The sequence below is a fragment of the Eleutherodactylus coqui genome, chromosome 1, assembly GCF_035609145.1.
Source record: "Eleutherodactylus coqui strain aEleCoq1 chromosome 1, aEleCoq1.hap1, whole genome shotgun sequence".
Lineage (NCBI taxonomy): Eukaryota > Metazoa > Chordata > Amphibia > Anura > Eleutherodactylidae > Eleutherodactylus > Eleutherodactylus coqui.
The window spans coordinates 23,978,742-23,993,878 of NC_089837.1; the positions used below are offsets into that span (position 1 = coordinate 23,978,742).

Here is a 15,137-nt window from a genome sequence, read left to right on the forward strand (position 1 = left end):
GCAGCGTATCACTCATTAGCTAATGTATTGCGCACACATTTGCGCATCACCATTGAGTTCTATGGGGAATTATGGTGCCCAAATACATGGGAAGATAGAACAGGTGTATTGTTTTGCGTGACAAACATGTGCAGGAATAAATATACACATGTAAATAGATCGATTGAAATCAATGGGTTCTACTCACTGTGTAATGTGCAGAAACTGTGCATGGACAAATACGCCCGTGTGAGGCCAACCTAGGGCAGGTCAAAAGTAGTCAGAAGTGCTCCAGTCAGATGGTATAAGACTCCACAATGGCTTCATGCCTACAAGCTATCTCCCCACTATAAATGCTGGAGATGTAACTCAGCTGAAGGCTCCTTGAAACATATCTGGTGGGACTGCTCAGTGGGAATACTGGATGTAGGAGATGTGTTCAGAATGCTTAAACCGGGTCTTTCCATCTCCGCTGAGATGGTACTTATATGGAAGCCTTCTGCAGATTTTCATCCACTTAAGGACATACTTCTGGTATCTCTCCTAGATGTGGAAAAGACCCTGAGACCGCTCATGTGGCTCCACAAATCACCACCAACTGTCTCTCAATGGAAAGCTAAAGTCAACCTAATTTTCAACCTTGAAGAGCTTTCTAGCTGGAATAGGGGCACACATGATGGATCTAATGTAATCCGGGGCCCCTGGAGACAAATTGCCCATTCCTCTTCCCTGGGGAAATAGGCCTAATTTCTCATGGTTAATTATGATTTATAGGATAGATTTTTTGAGAGTTCTCAACCTGTTCCTACAGGCAATTATTCAGCACACCTAGGTTCCTGTGCCAGTCACTCAGTGATGAGTACCTCAGACGTGAAAACGGACGTGAGTCAAACATGGACAATAATTTACATTTGGACAGTCCTCAAGAGAAACAATTCTTGATTCTCTTACCCCTCCCCCACCCCTCCCCCTATGCCTTCCCTTTCCCTTTCTTTCCCCTTTCCTTGCCCCCCAATTTCTTTCTTCCTCCCTTGCAGGTCACCTTTTGACTTGTGTGGGTGTTGGTTTCTAAGAGATGCTTGATTATGATATCTTGTTTATAAATGTTTATCCACTTTATCATCTATTGATGATCTCCATAAAGTTATTACTCTAGATATCATTCTCCCCGCTGGAGAATCTGTATGTTCAAAATGGAAAATCTCAATAAAAATTTGATTTGAAAAAAAAAAAGTGAACTTGTAAACCAGATTTCACCAATTATAGTCAACTTGCAATGAAGTCCATGCTCTGAAGAAAAAAAACAAAAAAAATGAGGCTCCAGAAAACTTATCAGTCATTCCTTTCACTAGTCATAAAAATACAAAATGCAGATGCATTTGCAGAATGACAAACCTCCCCAGGTGAGAGGCATGGGCCCTCTTTATGTGTTGCTCCAAATTTTCAGGTTTTTTTTATTTTATAGGTTTTTGTTGTTTTGCAGTTTTTAGACTGTTTACCTGCAGCAGATTGTCCGCAGGGGAAAATCCACTGCAGATTCTAGTGCCAAGTCACATAAAAATTTGCATGAAAAGTTTGATGCAGATTTCACCGCCTCATTTAACCCCTTAGTGACGGAGCTTTTTTGCTTTTTTTCATTTTTGTTTTTTCCTACTCCCTTTTAAAAAATCGTAGTTCCTTTATTTATCCATCGACGTCGCTGTATGAGGGCTTGTTTTTTGCAGGATGAGTTGTATTCTTCAATGGCACTATTAATTGTACCATATAATTTACTGAAAAACTTTTAAAAAATTCTAAGCGGAGAGAAATGGAAAAAAAAACGACATTCCACCATTTTTCGGTGCATGCTGTTTCTATGGAGCACAAACTGCAACAAAAACGACCTGATATTTTTATTCTATGGGGCAGTACGTTTACTATAATACCAAACTTATATAGTATTTTTTTTGCTTTTGTACTTGTATTTTTTTTTTTAAGATATTTAATTTTTTTCAATTATTTTCTGCGGTCATTTTGTGCGCGCAATAACTTATTTTTTTTTGTTGACGTAGTTGAGCAAGGGCTCATTTTTTTCGGGATGTCCTGTAGTTTCCGATAGTATCAATTTGGAATACATACGACTTTTTGATCGCTTTTTATTGCGTTTTTTTCTGGGAGACAGGGTAACTAAAAAAGTGTATTTGTGGCGTTCTTTATTTTTTTTACGGATGCGGCGATACCAAATACATATTTTTATTTTATGATTTAGATTTTTTAATAATAGATATGGCTAAAGGGGAGAGATTTAAACTTTTATAACTTTTTTTTACAATTAAAAAAACTTTATTGATTTTTTTTTTACTTTACTTTGAAGACCCCCTGGGGGACTTCAACATGCGATGCTTTGATCGCTCCTGCAGTATGACGTAATGCTATAGCATTACGTCATACTGCTTTTCACAGGCAGTCTATCAAGCCACCCCACGGGGATGGCTTGATAGGCAGTCTGCTAAGGCAGCCCTGGGGCCTTTCATTAGGCCCCCGGCTGCCATGACTCCTGCATGGCTCCCCAGATCTCACCGCGGGGGGGCCATGCGGGACCCCTGAACAGCTTTCGGGGGATTTAAATGCTGCTGTCAGAACTGACAGCGGCATTTAAAGGGGTTATTAACCGTGAGCAGCCGAGCGCGGCTATTACCTGCAGGTGTCAGCTGTAATAAACAGCTGCCGCCCGCGCTGTATGGAGGGAGATAGCGGCGCTACCTCCCTCCATACACGTCCTGCAACAGCAGGACGTAGTTTTACTATAGCGCCGTCACTAAGGGGTTAAAGAAGTCACCCCCCCACCACCACCACAACTGAAATTCCACAGCATAAATGGGCATGCTGAATATTTGAATTATGCGCTGCGTGTCTATTCTGCAAGGATTTCTTACTGCAGCATGTGAATGAGAAGATTGTTTCTGATCTCGTTCATGTGGCTCGGACTGTAGATGCTGTGGATTTTCTGTGAGGAGCCTAACCTATGGGCATGTTTAGTATCATTGTACGCCACAAAAATCATGTCACGTAATGATTAGAGATGAGCGAGCACACTTGTCCGAGTATCAGGGTGCTGGAGATGCTCGTTACTCGAATCGAACACCACGCGGTACTCGAGTCAATTCCATTTCCTTCCCCGCATGTTTAGCGCCATTTTCTAGCCAATAGACATGCAGGGAAGGCATTACAAATTCCTCCTGTGACGTGCCAGCCGTATCCCACCCCCCTGCAGTGAGTGGCTGGCAAGATCAAGTGGCCGCCGAGTATTTAAAGCGGTCCCGCCCGCGGGTCGCCTCAGACACACACTGGGAGAGATCAGGGAGCTGTTATAGGGAGAGTGTTAGTGTAGGATCCTGTGTACAAGAACCCCAACGGTCCTTCTTAGGGTTACCTCTGACCATGTGCATTTTACTGGGTGGCTGCTGGGAGTTGTAGTGCTTCCACTATACTACTGCGCAGCTAGGCCTGTTTGCAGTCTTCCGTTTTTTGTTTTTTTTTCTGGCTGGAGTTTGCGTTACAATACCGCTCTCAGCGTGAAAGTGCACGCAAATAATTCCATACTTATTTATACCGGTCTGTGTCTGCAGTGAATTAGACCAACAGCGTACTGCCGCAGCCACTTCTACAGGGAAAGTGATATACACTATACAGCCTCTATCCTCTGTGCCAAAAAAAAAACTAAAGCTCCTTTGTTGGGCTACATCTGACCATATGCATTTTACTGGGTGGCTGCTGGGAATTGTAGTGTTTCCATTACACTACTGCGCAGCTAGGCCTGTTTGCAGACTTCCATTATTTTTTTGTATCAGCATGGGGTCTAGCCTGGGCATTGGTGCCACTTCGAGAGCATGGCCGGGCCTGGGCATTGGTACCACTTCCAGCACAGGTCCTGATGTATGCTGGGGCGCTGACTCCAAATCACTATCATCAAAGACCAGGAAGGACCAGATTGGAGGTAGGACCCACTCAGGTAGCAGAGGGAGTGGAGGACATCCAACTAGATGCTCCACCAGGTGAGGAGGGAAGTAGGCAGATCGCAGACTTAAGGAGCTACTCTTGTACACAACAATCCATGGGGGCAATAACTGTCTTGATGGTGGGGCTATGCAGTGGAAGACATCATGGTGGGTTCCGTTTCCTTGGGTGGTTGGGCTGTGGCGGTGGCGGGGACAGCTCTAGGTCCAAATTTCCAGGAGGTACTCCTGGAGCTCTGATTTGAAAAAGCCACTGAGAGTTCACTGGTGGGTAGCCATTATGATGGTATCATAGAGTGGTGCAGCAGGTCCTCTACCCTCAGAGACTTCTTTACTGCTGCCCATTTCCTGTGGAGTTCTGACACCAAGTAACAAAATATCCACCCTTTGGTGGGGCTTGCCTTCTTGCACAGAGCTGTTTTTTGCAGGGGGTTGAAACCTCCCCTGTTTGACTGCAATGAAAGCAGGCTTCTCTACTACTTGCCCACTTCCTGTGCCGTTCTGATACCAAGTAACAAAGTATGCACCCCTGGATGGGGCTTCCCTTTCTGCACAGAGCTAATTTCTTCAAGGGGCTGACACTTCCCCTTTCTAACTATAGTGAAGGTGCAATAAAAATTTGTACATGTGCCAGCGCCATCTTGGGGATCTATGGCACAGTAAAAGTTAGCTAATCATCCTCTGTTGCACCAATAAGGCAGTAGCGTTCTACAAAAACAGCAAACGGTCTTTCAGAATTTCAGCAGGAATAATGTTGGTTCTTCTCTTCAAATAAGTCTTTATTTCCCTCTTCGCAGCGCTGCACACACTGAGCTCCGTCTCACCGGCGTTACAGCAGCGGGTACATAATCTGTAAAACAGAAGGTTCCAATTACAGTTCAGTTTTAATCTTCTCTGCCAGTAACTAAGGCCCATTTTACATGGGTGAGCGTGATATCGGGCTGCAAAACTCTGGCCTGGTATCTGCGTGCTAATGTGCGAATTTCCTGCAGATGTATTAAAAACTCATCATTTCACAGAAATAGCAATCATCCGGGGCGGCTCAGAAGAGGATCGAGAAGTGTTTTGCAACTTTTTCAATGGGCAACATCGCATCGCGTGCGCATCTCATGCTCTACAAGGTGTTTTCCAGCCCCATTGAAAACAATGGCCAAGGTATTCTGAGGGAACGGCAAAGACAGGAAGTGTTGTGATTTTTTTCCCGCACTGCGATGCCCTCAGGGCTTCTCACACAAGTGTCTTTAATGGATTCATTCTCACTTTCGTGTGCGTATTTTGCTCACACGAAGAAAAACTGCACAATAGGAGTCTATGGTGGGGTGCGCAAGCGATACCCACGCATTTAAACTGCACAATCTTCAGGGGAAAACAGCACACCAGGGACTAATAAGGCTGCACAGCCTTTAAAGGGATTGTCCCGCGCCGAAACGTTTTTTTTTTTTATTCAATAGGCCCCCCGTTCGGCGCGAGACAAACCCAATGCATGTGTTAAAAAAACAAACCGTTTAGTACTTATCCGAATCCCCGCGCTGCGGCGACTTCTTCCTTACCTTAGTAAGATGGCCGTCGGGATCTTCACCCACGATGCACCGCGGGTCTTCTCCCATGGTGCACCGTGGGCTCTGTGCGGTCCATTGCTGATTCCAGCCTCCTGATTGGCTGGAATCGGCACACGTGACGGGGCGGAGCTACGAGGACCAGCTCTCCGGCACGAGCGGCCCCATTCACCAGGGAGAAGACCGGACTGCGCAAGCGCGTCTAATCGGGCGATTAGATGCTGAAATTAGACGGCACCATGGAGACGAGGACGCCAGCAACGGAGCAGGTAAGTGAATAACTTCTGTATGGCTCATAATTAATGCACTATGTACATTACAAAGTGCATTAATATGGCCATACAGAAGTATATAACCCCACTTGCTTTCGCGGGACAACCCCTTTAAGTCACAGGATGTGATGTGAAGGGTCCCCAGCAGGGCAAATAGCACAGGAAAATGCACAGATGCACTTGTAATATAGCGACCTTCACTGTACAAAAATGTAAACTATCCCGTGCATTTTTGCTCTTATTCCCATGTGAGGGGCCCTCAGGGATGAGGCTGTATGTAGCTGCCTCTTAACCAACTGTATGCAGGTCTTGCTACACCTAGTCTGCTCTCTTCTCTCCACTTTTATTCACACTGAAGGTTCTGGAACTGAACAGAGATTTTTATAGACTTCTGAGCTCCTTTAGCAACATAAAGCAGAATAAACAGTTTAACACTAGAGATGAGCGAGCATACTCGTCCGAGCTTGATGCTCGTTCGAGTATTAGGGTGCTCGAGATGCTCGTTACTCGAGACAAGCACCACGCGATACTCGTCTCGATTAAACGAGCACTGACCATTGAATTCAATGGAGCCGGCAATACAGCCGACTCCATTGAAAGCAATGGGCTGCCTGCGTACCCGGGATGAATTGTCGGGAAGGACTTAAATATATAAGCCCTTCCCTGCAATTTATCTAGAAATGTGTAAAAATAAAAAATATATATATACTTACCTTGTCCTGGCAGAACGATGTTAGCCCATTGAATTCAATGGAGCCGCAATACAGCCGACTCCATTGAAAGCAATGGGCTGCCGGCGATCGCGGGATGAATTGTCGGGAAAGGGTTAAATATATAAGCCCTTCCCTGCAATTCATCCAGAAATGTGTAAAAATAAAAAAATATATATATACTCACCTGGTGCCGGCAGACGGAGTTCAGCGCCGCAGGCTGCAGTTCTCCTGAACTGCTCTGAACAGCTGTTAGTAGTATTCAGCAGCCGGGGATTTAAAATCCCCGCCTGCTGAATAAGATGCCTCTGATTGGTCACAGCCTGACCAATCAGAGGCCAGCCCTCACTCACACCCATTCATGAATTCATGAATGGCAGAGGAGAACGATCGTTATGCTGACAGTGGGGGGGGGGGGGGGGGTCTCACTCTTGCCGCTATTGTGGCTTAATAGTGGGACCTGGGAACTTGAGATACAGCCCAAAATGTAGCTCCTCGCCTGCCCTATTCGTTTCTGTGTCGTTTCCATCACTTTCTTGTGTTTTGCAGATTTTCCCAAATGAAAACCTTAGCGAGCATCGGCGATATACAAAAATGCTCGAGTCACCCATTGACTTCAATGGGGTTCGTTACTCGAAACGAACTCTCGAGCATCACTGAAAGTTCGACTCGAGTAACGAGCACCCGAGCATTTTGGTGCTCGCTCATCTCTATTTAACACGACTTTCTCAGAATTACATTAAGACTTTTGTAGTGACAAGTCTGGGTCCCCACAAGCTATAGCTGCTGCACCCAACAAATTCTACTCCATTTGATAAACTCCCATCTGCTGCATTCGACAAGCCGAGCCCTGATTAGTAAAATCTCTACCATTTGCATTCTTTGAGTTCATATAATCACCTGCAGTCATTTTGCATCTCCACTTGCTTTGCACATCATAATATCAGTTGTCAGCTCAGCAGTGGCCGGTGTAAGCTGTCATAAGAACGGGATACTAAGTCGGATTACTAATGGATGACCCTTTGACTCTATCCGTAGGATATCACATCCTCATCTTGGCAGTAGGACTTTCCTTTCTGGCCGGATTTCTCATCAATGTATTTATTGTAGCTGTGAACATCTCCGAGTGGAAGAAAGGAAGAATGATATCCACAGCTGACAAAGTTATGACCTCCCTCGGGATTTCCAGGATGGTCTTCCAGGTCACATGCCTGCTGAATGTTTTTTGTGACATTTACTTCTATAGAAGAAGTGTATTATTTTTTGCATCAGTTTTGTTTCTTGAGTTGTCTTCCGTCTACTCCAGCATCTGGTTGTCCACTCTGCTCTCTGTCATCTTCTTCTTGAAGATCTCAACCTTACACAACCCCTTCTTCTTACGACTGAAGATCCTTGTGTTGAATAGAGTCCTCCTTCTGATTGTGGCATCCATTGTGGTGTCCATCAGCTTTGCTTCCGTCCATGGTTGGATGGATACCTTCAAAATCCCTCATAACTCAACCCAGGAGACATATTTCAATGTCTACACTGGCTTGAACGTCCTAACTTTCATATTTGGGTGCAGCGGACCTCTTCTCACCTATTTCATTTCCTCAGTCCTGCTCATTATCTGTCTTTACCATCATGTGAGTCGAATGAGATCCGGAAGGAATAGAACAAGTCATCTGGATACTTACTACAAGACAATCAAGTTCACCGGATTCTCCCTTTTCAGCTCCACTGTCTATATCATCATTGATCTGACTTATACATACTGGTATGATGCATTTGGCTTATTGGGAGTTTACTTTATTTGGCAGATTTTTCCCACCCTCCATTCCATCTATCTGATCTATGTGACGACTAAGCTACGGATTCAGGTCTCCAACATGGTCCACATGCTGAGGAGACAATGTGGTGACCCAGAAGCTCCAGTGGAGACAGTCTTCCAGTAATAAGAAGGAAGTATAAACCTTTTATATCTATACTAAATGAAATTATCAAGGTTTGTAGTTCTGTTAGGTTTTTAGGAATACAAGGATTAGAATTGTATAGTAGTGCGGAGCTTCTTATTCTACGCTGAACACTCTTTACAACATTATTTACCTCCAGAACTCAGAAGAAGTTAGGCTGGATTCTTGTGAGCGCAGCGTTTTTGCAGAATGAGCTATGCTTTTTTGCGTGTGCTTTGGTGTATTGCGTGTGTACATTTTGCATACACAAATATACACGCAAATATGCTCATGTGAATCTGAACTTAGAAAGTCCATTATGTTCTCAGCCTTGCGGTAATTAGCATTAGAGCAGCTTCGGACAGATGTATTTGTGTGCGCTAAACATATGTGTAAAATAGAGAATAGAACCCATCGATATCAATGGGTTCATTCTCATTTCCTGACTTTGTGCGCGCATTTCTCACAGCTTAAAAAAATAAAACATGCTCTATCTTTCTGGATGCTTGAGCAGCAAAGGTCCCCATAGAAGTATATGTGAAGTGCGCAAATGCGCAAAACTCTGCGCAAATCTGTGAAAAAGAGAACATAGCTGGACCTCATAAGGCTAAATCATTTAAATTAGGGCTGTGGTGTGCCCAGCTAGTATGTACAAGTCTCGGAAAGCAGCTGTGGTACTACAGGATAGGCTCAGCAGAAGAAGCAGATAGGCAGTGCTCACTTAAGGCTCGGGGGCGGCAGTAACAGCCAGAGAACTTACCTGTAGTTGCAGTGGAGGAACAAGATGGTGGTTGTGATTGCGGTACTCTTCAGCAGGCCGCAAACATGTCCAGAGTGTGCAAAAGGGTCTTCCCAACACAGCTCAGGACCCTCCAATCTAGAAAAGGCTGTTAAGTGTTCTGACCTCGTGGGCCACATAAAAAAACATGGTGGGCCATGGATGTTGAGTTTGACACATGTAGTACAAAAGTAGAAGGAAAAACTGTGTACAGCTCCGGGACGTCTCATCAAAAATGAAACTTTATTAGAATATATTTGTGCGACCAGAGAAACACATTTTTTGGCAAAAAACTAAAACTTTAGGCTGCCTTCAAATGGGCGAGACAATCGTGTGAGTTTTGTGTGTTGCAAGACCCACATATCCTGCACAAATATGAACCCCATTCTTTTGAATAGGGTCATACACATGAGTGATGTTTTCCTGCTTGGCACTGTGATGTGATGTAGGAAACAAATCATGGCATGTTCTATCTTGTGCGTGCTCTCACATCGCTGTACCCTTTGTTTCCAATGGGGCCGGCGGCACCTCGTGCTGCGTGCATGCAATGCGATGTCTCCCATGAAAACATTGGGAGAAACTCTGCGTTCCATGATGAAAATGCCTTGCATGCTCAGGGGGGAGTGAGATATAGGGTAGGATTCACGGCCCCATATCTCGCTCGCCTCTGTTAAGTTAGCCTTAATCCTCCTTCACACCGGCATATTTTCCATCAGTATTTTGTAAGCCAAAACCAGGAGTTGGTCCAAAAGATGGAAGATAAAAATTAACTTTTATTATAAAAATAGTTTAAAAAATATATATGTGCGTGTATAGATGTGTATAAATACTCAAATGGGTGATCACTGTCACTCACGCTAATCATTTATTAAACATAGTAACATAGTATGTAAGGCTGAATGAAGACAATGTCCATCTAGTCCAGCCTGTCTATCCTCCTGTGTTGATCCAGAGGAAGGCAAAAAAAACCCAAGGGCAGAAGCCAATTAGCCCTTTTGGGGAAAAAATTCCTTCCCGACTCCCTAATGGCAATCAGACTGTTCCCTGGATCAACCCCTAATAGTTCCTACCTGCCTATATACCAGGATTGACACTTAACCTAATATTTTTATCCTGTAATATCCTTCTTCTCCAGAAAGACATCAAGTCCCCTTTTAAACTCCTCTATGGATTTTGCCATCACCACTTCCTCCGATAGAGAGTTCCACAGTCTAACTGCTCTTACAGTAAAGAATCCCCTTCTATGTTGGTGATGAAACCTACTTTCCTCTAATCGTAGCGGATGTCCTCTTGTTACCGTCATGGTCCTGGGTGTAAACAGATCGCGGGAGAGATCCTTGTATTGTCCCCTCATGTACTTATACATAGTTATTTGGTCGCCTCTTAACCTTCTTTTTTCAAGAGTAAATAGTCCCAATTTGAATAGCCTCTCTGGGTATTCCAGTCCAGTCATTCCATGTATTAGTTTAGTTGCCCTTCTTTGAACCCCCTCAAGCACTGTGACATCTTTCCTGAGCACCGGTGACCAGAATTGTACGCAGTATTCCATGTGAGGCCTGACAAGTGCCTTATATAATGGAAGGATAATGTTCTCGTCCTTCGCCCCTATACCTCTTTTAATGCATCCCAAAACGTTATTTGCCTTTGCAGCAGCTGACTGGCATTGGTTACTCCAGTTTAGTCTATTATCCACTAATACCCCCAGATCCTTTTCCATATCACTTTTCCCCAGCGGTACCCCATTAAGTGAATATTGGTGACATCCGTTTCTCCTGCCCATGTGCATAGTCTTACACTTTTCAACATTGAACTTCATTTGCCATTTTTCTGCCCAAGCCCCCAGCTTATCCAGGTCCGTTTGTAGCCGCACATTGTCCTCCGTTGCATTAATTATATTGTATAATTTTGTGTCATCTGCAAATATTGATATTTTGCTGTGCAGCCCCTCTATCAGGTCATTGATAAATATGTTGAACAGAGTGGGGCCTAATACTGAACCCTGTGGCACCCCGCTAGTGACTGTGGCCCAATCAGAGTACGAACCATTTATTACCACCCTCTGCTTTCTTTCGTTGAGCCAATTTTTTACCCACTTACACACGTTTTCGCCCAGTCCGAGCTGCCTCATTTTGTATATTAGCCTATTATGTGGCACGGTGTCAAAGGCTTTAGAGAAGTCCAGATATACGAGATCAATAGACTCTCCCTGGTCCAGCTTAGAGCTTACTTCATCGTAGAAACTGATCAGATTTGTCTGACATGAGCGACCCTTCATGAATCCATGCTGGTGAGGAGTTATTCCCTTAATTTCCTTGAGGTACTCATCGATGGCGTCTCTCAGAATCCCCTCGATGATTTTTCCCGTTACTGAAGTGAGATTTACTGGCCTGTAGTTTCCAGGCTCACTTTTGCTCCCTTTTTTGTAAATTGGAACCAGGTTGGCAATGCGCCAATCCAATGGTACTACACCGGTCTTGATAGTGTCTAGAAATATTAGGTATAGCGGCCTAGCTATCTCGTCGCTTAGTTCCCTTAGTATCCTTGGGTGTAATCCATCTGGGCCCGGCGATTTATCAATTTTAGTTTTCTTTAGACGCTTCCGCACTTCCTCCTGCGTTAGGTATGAGATATCTTGTGAGGGGTTCGTCCCGCGAAACAAAGTGGGGGTATACACTTCTGTATGGCCATATTAATGCATTTTGTAATGTACATTGTGCATTAATTATGAGCCATACAGAAGTTATTCACTTACCTGTTCCGTTGCTGGCGTCCCCGTCTCCATGGTGCCGTCTAATTTTCAGCGTCTAATCGCCTGATTAGACGCGCTTGCGCAGTCCGGTCTTCTCCCTTCTCTTGGGTCTCGGCAGCAGCAGAGTTCTGGCTCCGCCCCCTTCTACGTGTCATCGCGTAGCTCCGCCCCGTCACGTGTGCCGATTCCAGCCAATCAGGAGGCTGGAATCGGCAATGGAACGCACAGAAGACCTGCGGTCCACCGTGGGTGAAGATCCCGGCGGCCATCTTCGCAAGGTAAGTAAGAAGTCACCGGAGCGCGGGGATTCGGGTAAGTACTATCTGTTTGGTTTTTTTTATCTCTGCATCGGGTTTGTCTCGCGCCGAACGGGGGGGCTATTGAAAAAAAAAAACCCGTTTCGGCGCGGGACAACCCCTTTAAGTATGTCCAATATTTGAGACAATTTGAGCTGACCTTTACTCCTATATATATGGGTCTCAGTCAGTGTTAGAAGCTATGTTTGACATTACTCAAATTGTTTGCAATGCACATATTACTGGGAACCAATCTAGAGTTCTTCCCTTCCTTTCCCAGTTTGTCAACAATTCAGCAATATCCACTTTTATTCAGTATAATTGTTGGTATGTGGATAAGGATACAAGGATCACATATGATAATTAAATGTACGATCCTCTGACCTAAATAGTAGAGATGTCAGCATAAAGATCGTTCTCCTCTGCCACAGCTGTAACAGCTGTGGCAGAGAAGAACGATGTTAGCCCATTGAATTCAATGGCGCCAGCAATACAGCCGGCTCCATTGAAAGCAATGGGCTGCCGGCGAGCGCGGGATGAATTTTCGGGAAGGGCTTAAAAATATAAGCCCTTACCTGAAAATCATCCTAAAATGTGTAAAAATAAAAAAAAAATGTATACTCACCTTTCCGCTGAAGCCGGAGTTCAGCCGCGTCTGGCCGGCAGTTCTCCTGAACTGCTCTCTGTAGTATTCAGCAGCCAGGGATTTAAAATCCCCGCCTGCTGAATGAGCTGCCTCTGATTGGTCACAGCCTCACCAATCAGAGGCAGCTCTCACTGACAACTATTCATGAATTCATGAATGGGTGTGAGTGAGAGCTGCCCCTGATTGGTCCCTGCGCTGAGCCAATCAGAGGCAGCACTCACCCATTCATGAATTCATGAATGGGTGTGAGTGAGAGCTGTCTCTGATTCTTGAGGTTGTGACCAATCAGAGGCAGCTCATTCAGCAGGCGGGGATTTTAAATCCCCGGCTGCTGATAGATTAGCAGTTCAGCACCACAGTGCAGGGGACAGCAGGAGAAGACGCAGCTGTGCCCCGCAGCTGAAGGGAGGTGAGTATCTATTTTTTTTTTTTTTTTTTTACTATTTTAAAAGGCTTTTCAGGGAAGGGCTTATGAAGCCCTTCCCTGCAAAGCCATTAACAGCTGCGGGGCTCAGCGGGGACTTCTGCCGCTGTCCCCGGCTCTGTAGCGCTGCTGAGCTATCAGCAGCTGGGGATTTAAAATCCCCTCCTGCTGGTAGCTCTGATTGTGATTGGCTGAAGCAATTTAGCCAACCACAATCAAAGCTACCAGCAGGAGGGGATTTTAAATCCCCAGCTGCTGATAGCTCAGAACTACAGAGCCTGGGACAGCGCTAGAAGTCGCGGCTGAGCCCCGGCAGCTGAAGGGAGGTAAGAATTATTTTTTTTTATTTTTTGCACTATTTTAAATGGCTTTTCAGGGAAGGGCTTATGAAGCCCTTCCCTGAAAAGCCATTGACAGGATGCCGGCAGCAGGATTCTCTACCGCAGCCGTCATGTGTGACAGCTGCAGTTGAGAATTGAAGAATTCCTTTTGCTGCATCTGCCATAGATGTGGCAGATGTAGCAGCAGGGAATTCTTTTAACTAGCGGGGGTGAAGGATACATCTGCCACATGCGGCAGATGTGTTCTTCATGCCCGCGGGGGTCACAGAAGCGGCGGAGAGGTAAGTTTTTTTAAATTCTTTTTTTGTTTTGCACTAAAATGTTTCTTTTTCAGGGAAGGGCATATATGTAAAGCCCTTCCCTGGAATAGAATGCAGGGGACCGGCAGAGCATTGTTTTCAATGGAGCCGCCGGCAGCAGCCGCGGCTCCATTGACAACAAGCACGCAGTGCGAGGGGGGGGGGGTCTCACTCCCGTGCTCGCCGGCAGCCCATTGCTTTCAATGGAGCCGGCTGTATTGCCGGCTTCATTGAATTCAATGGGCTAACATCGTTCTTCTCTGCCACAGCTGTTACAGCTATGGCAGAGGTGAACGATCTTTATGCTGACATATTTTTATTTTTTTATATTTTTACACATTTTCGGATGATTTTCAGGGAAGGGCTTATATTTTTAAGCCCTTCCTGAAAATTCATCCTGAGATCGCCGGCAGCCCATTGCTTTCAATGGAGCCGGCTGTATTGCCGGTTCCATTGAATTTAATGGTCAGTGCTCGTTTAATCGAGACGAGTACCGCGTGGTGCTCGTCTCGAGTAACGAGCATCTCGAGCACCCTAATACTCGAACGAGCATCAAGCTCGGACGAGTATGCTCGCTCATCTCTACTAAATAGTATATAACATGTGTGGAATTAACCACAGTTATCATATATGCGCAAGGTTAGCTATGATAATCCCAAGCATATGTGGGATAAGCTCCCACTTCCCCCGATTGTCTCAATCAGGTCCAATAATATAAAAAACTTTATATTATAAATTAATTATAGCACTGCGGAATAAGTTGGCGCTATACAAATAAAGATTATTATTATTTATTATTAATCCAGCTCCTATTCAGCCAGATACCCTGATAAAGCGCTCCTATATTTTATTCTTTCATTGTCTCATCAAGCCAGCTAACCTGCAGATTGATTACTCTGCTACTGATAGCTGCGGCTAGATGTTCAGGGGGCTAAATTTTAAACTTATATGCGTTCCCTTCCCATCGACGCGTTTCGGTAGCTATGATAGTACGGCTACGTCATCAGGATGGATAGATAGATATTTGGTGTAGACAGATTAAACAGCCAGGCAGGCTGTGATCATTAGAGCATAGATGGTAGGTATTCAACCTTACAGGGCTTATATACCCTAATCATAGTAACATATATAGTTCGTAAGGCCGAATGAAGACAATGTCCA

The 15,137-nt window shown here is 44.9% G+C and overlaps 1 protein-coding gene across 1 annotated transcript; it reads left to right on the forward strand.

Annotated features, from left to right (window-relative positions):
* The first annotated feature begins 3,810 nt into the window (after nt 1–3,810).
* Nucleotides 3,811–8,446, forward strand: LOC136606799 (taste receptor type 2 member 40-like). Its single transcript, XM_066589017.1, has 2 exons — nt 3,811–3,955; nt 7,551–8,446. Exons 1-2 carry the CDS (start codon nt 3,811–3,813, stop codon nt 8,444–8,446), a joined length of 1,041 nt encoding a protein of 346 aa, XP_066445114.1.
* The last annotated feature ends 6,691 nt before the right edge of the window (nt 8,447–15,137 follow it).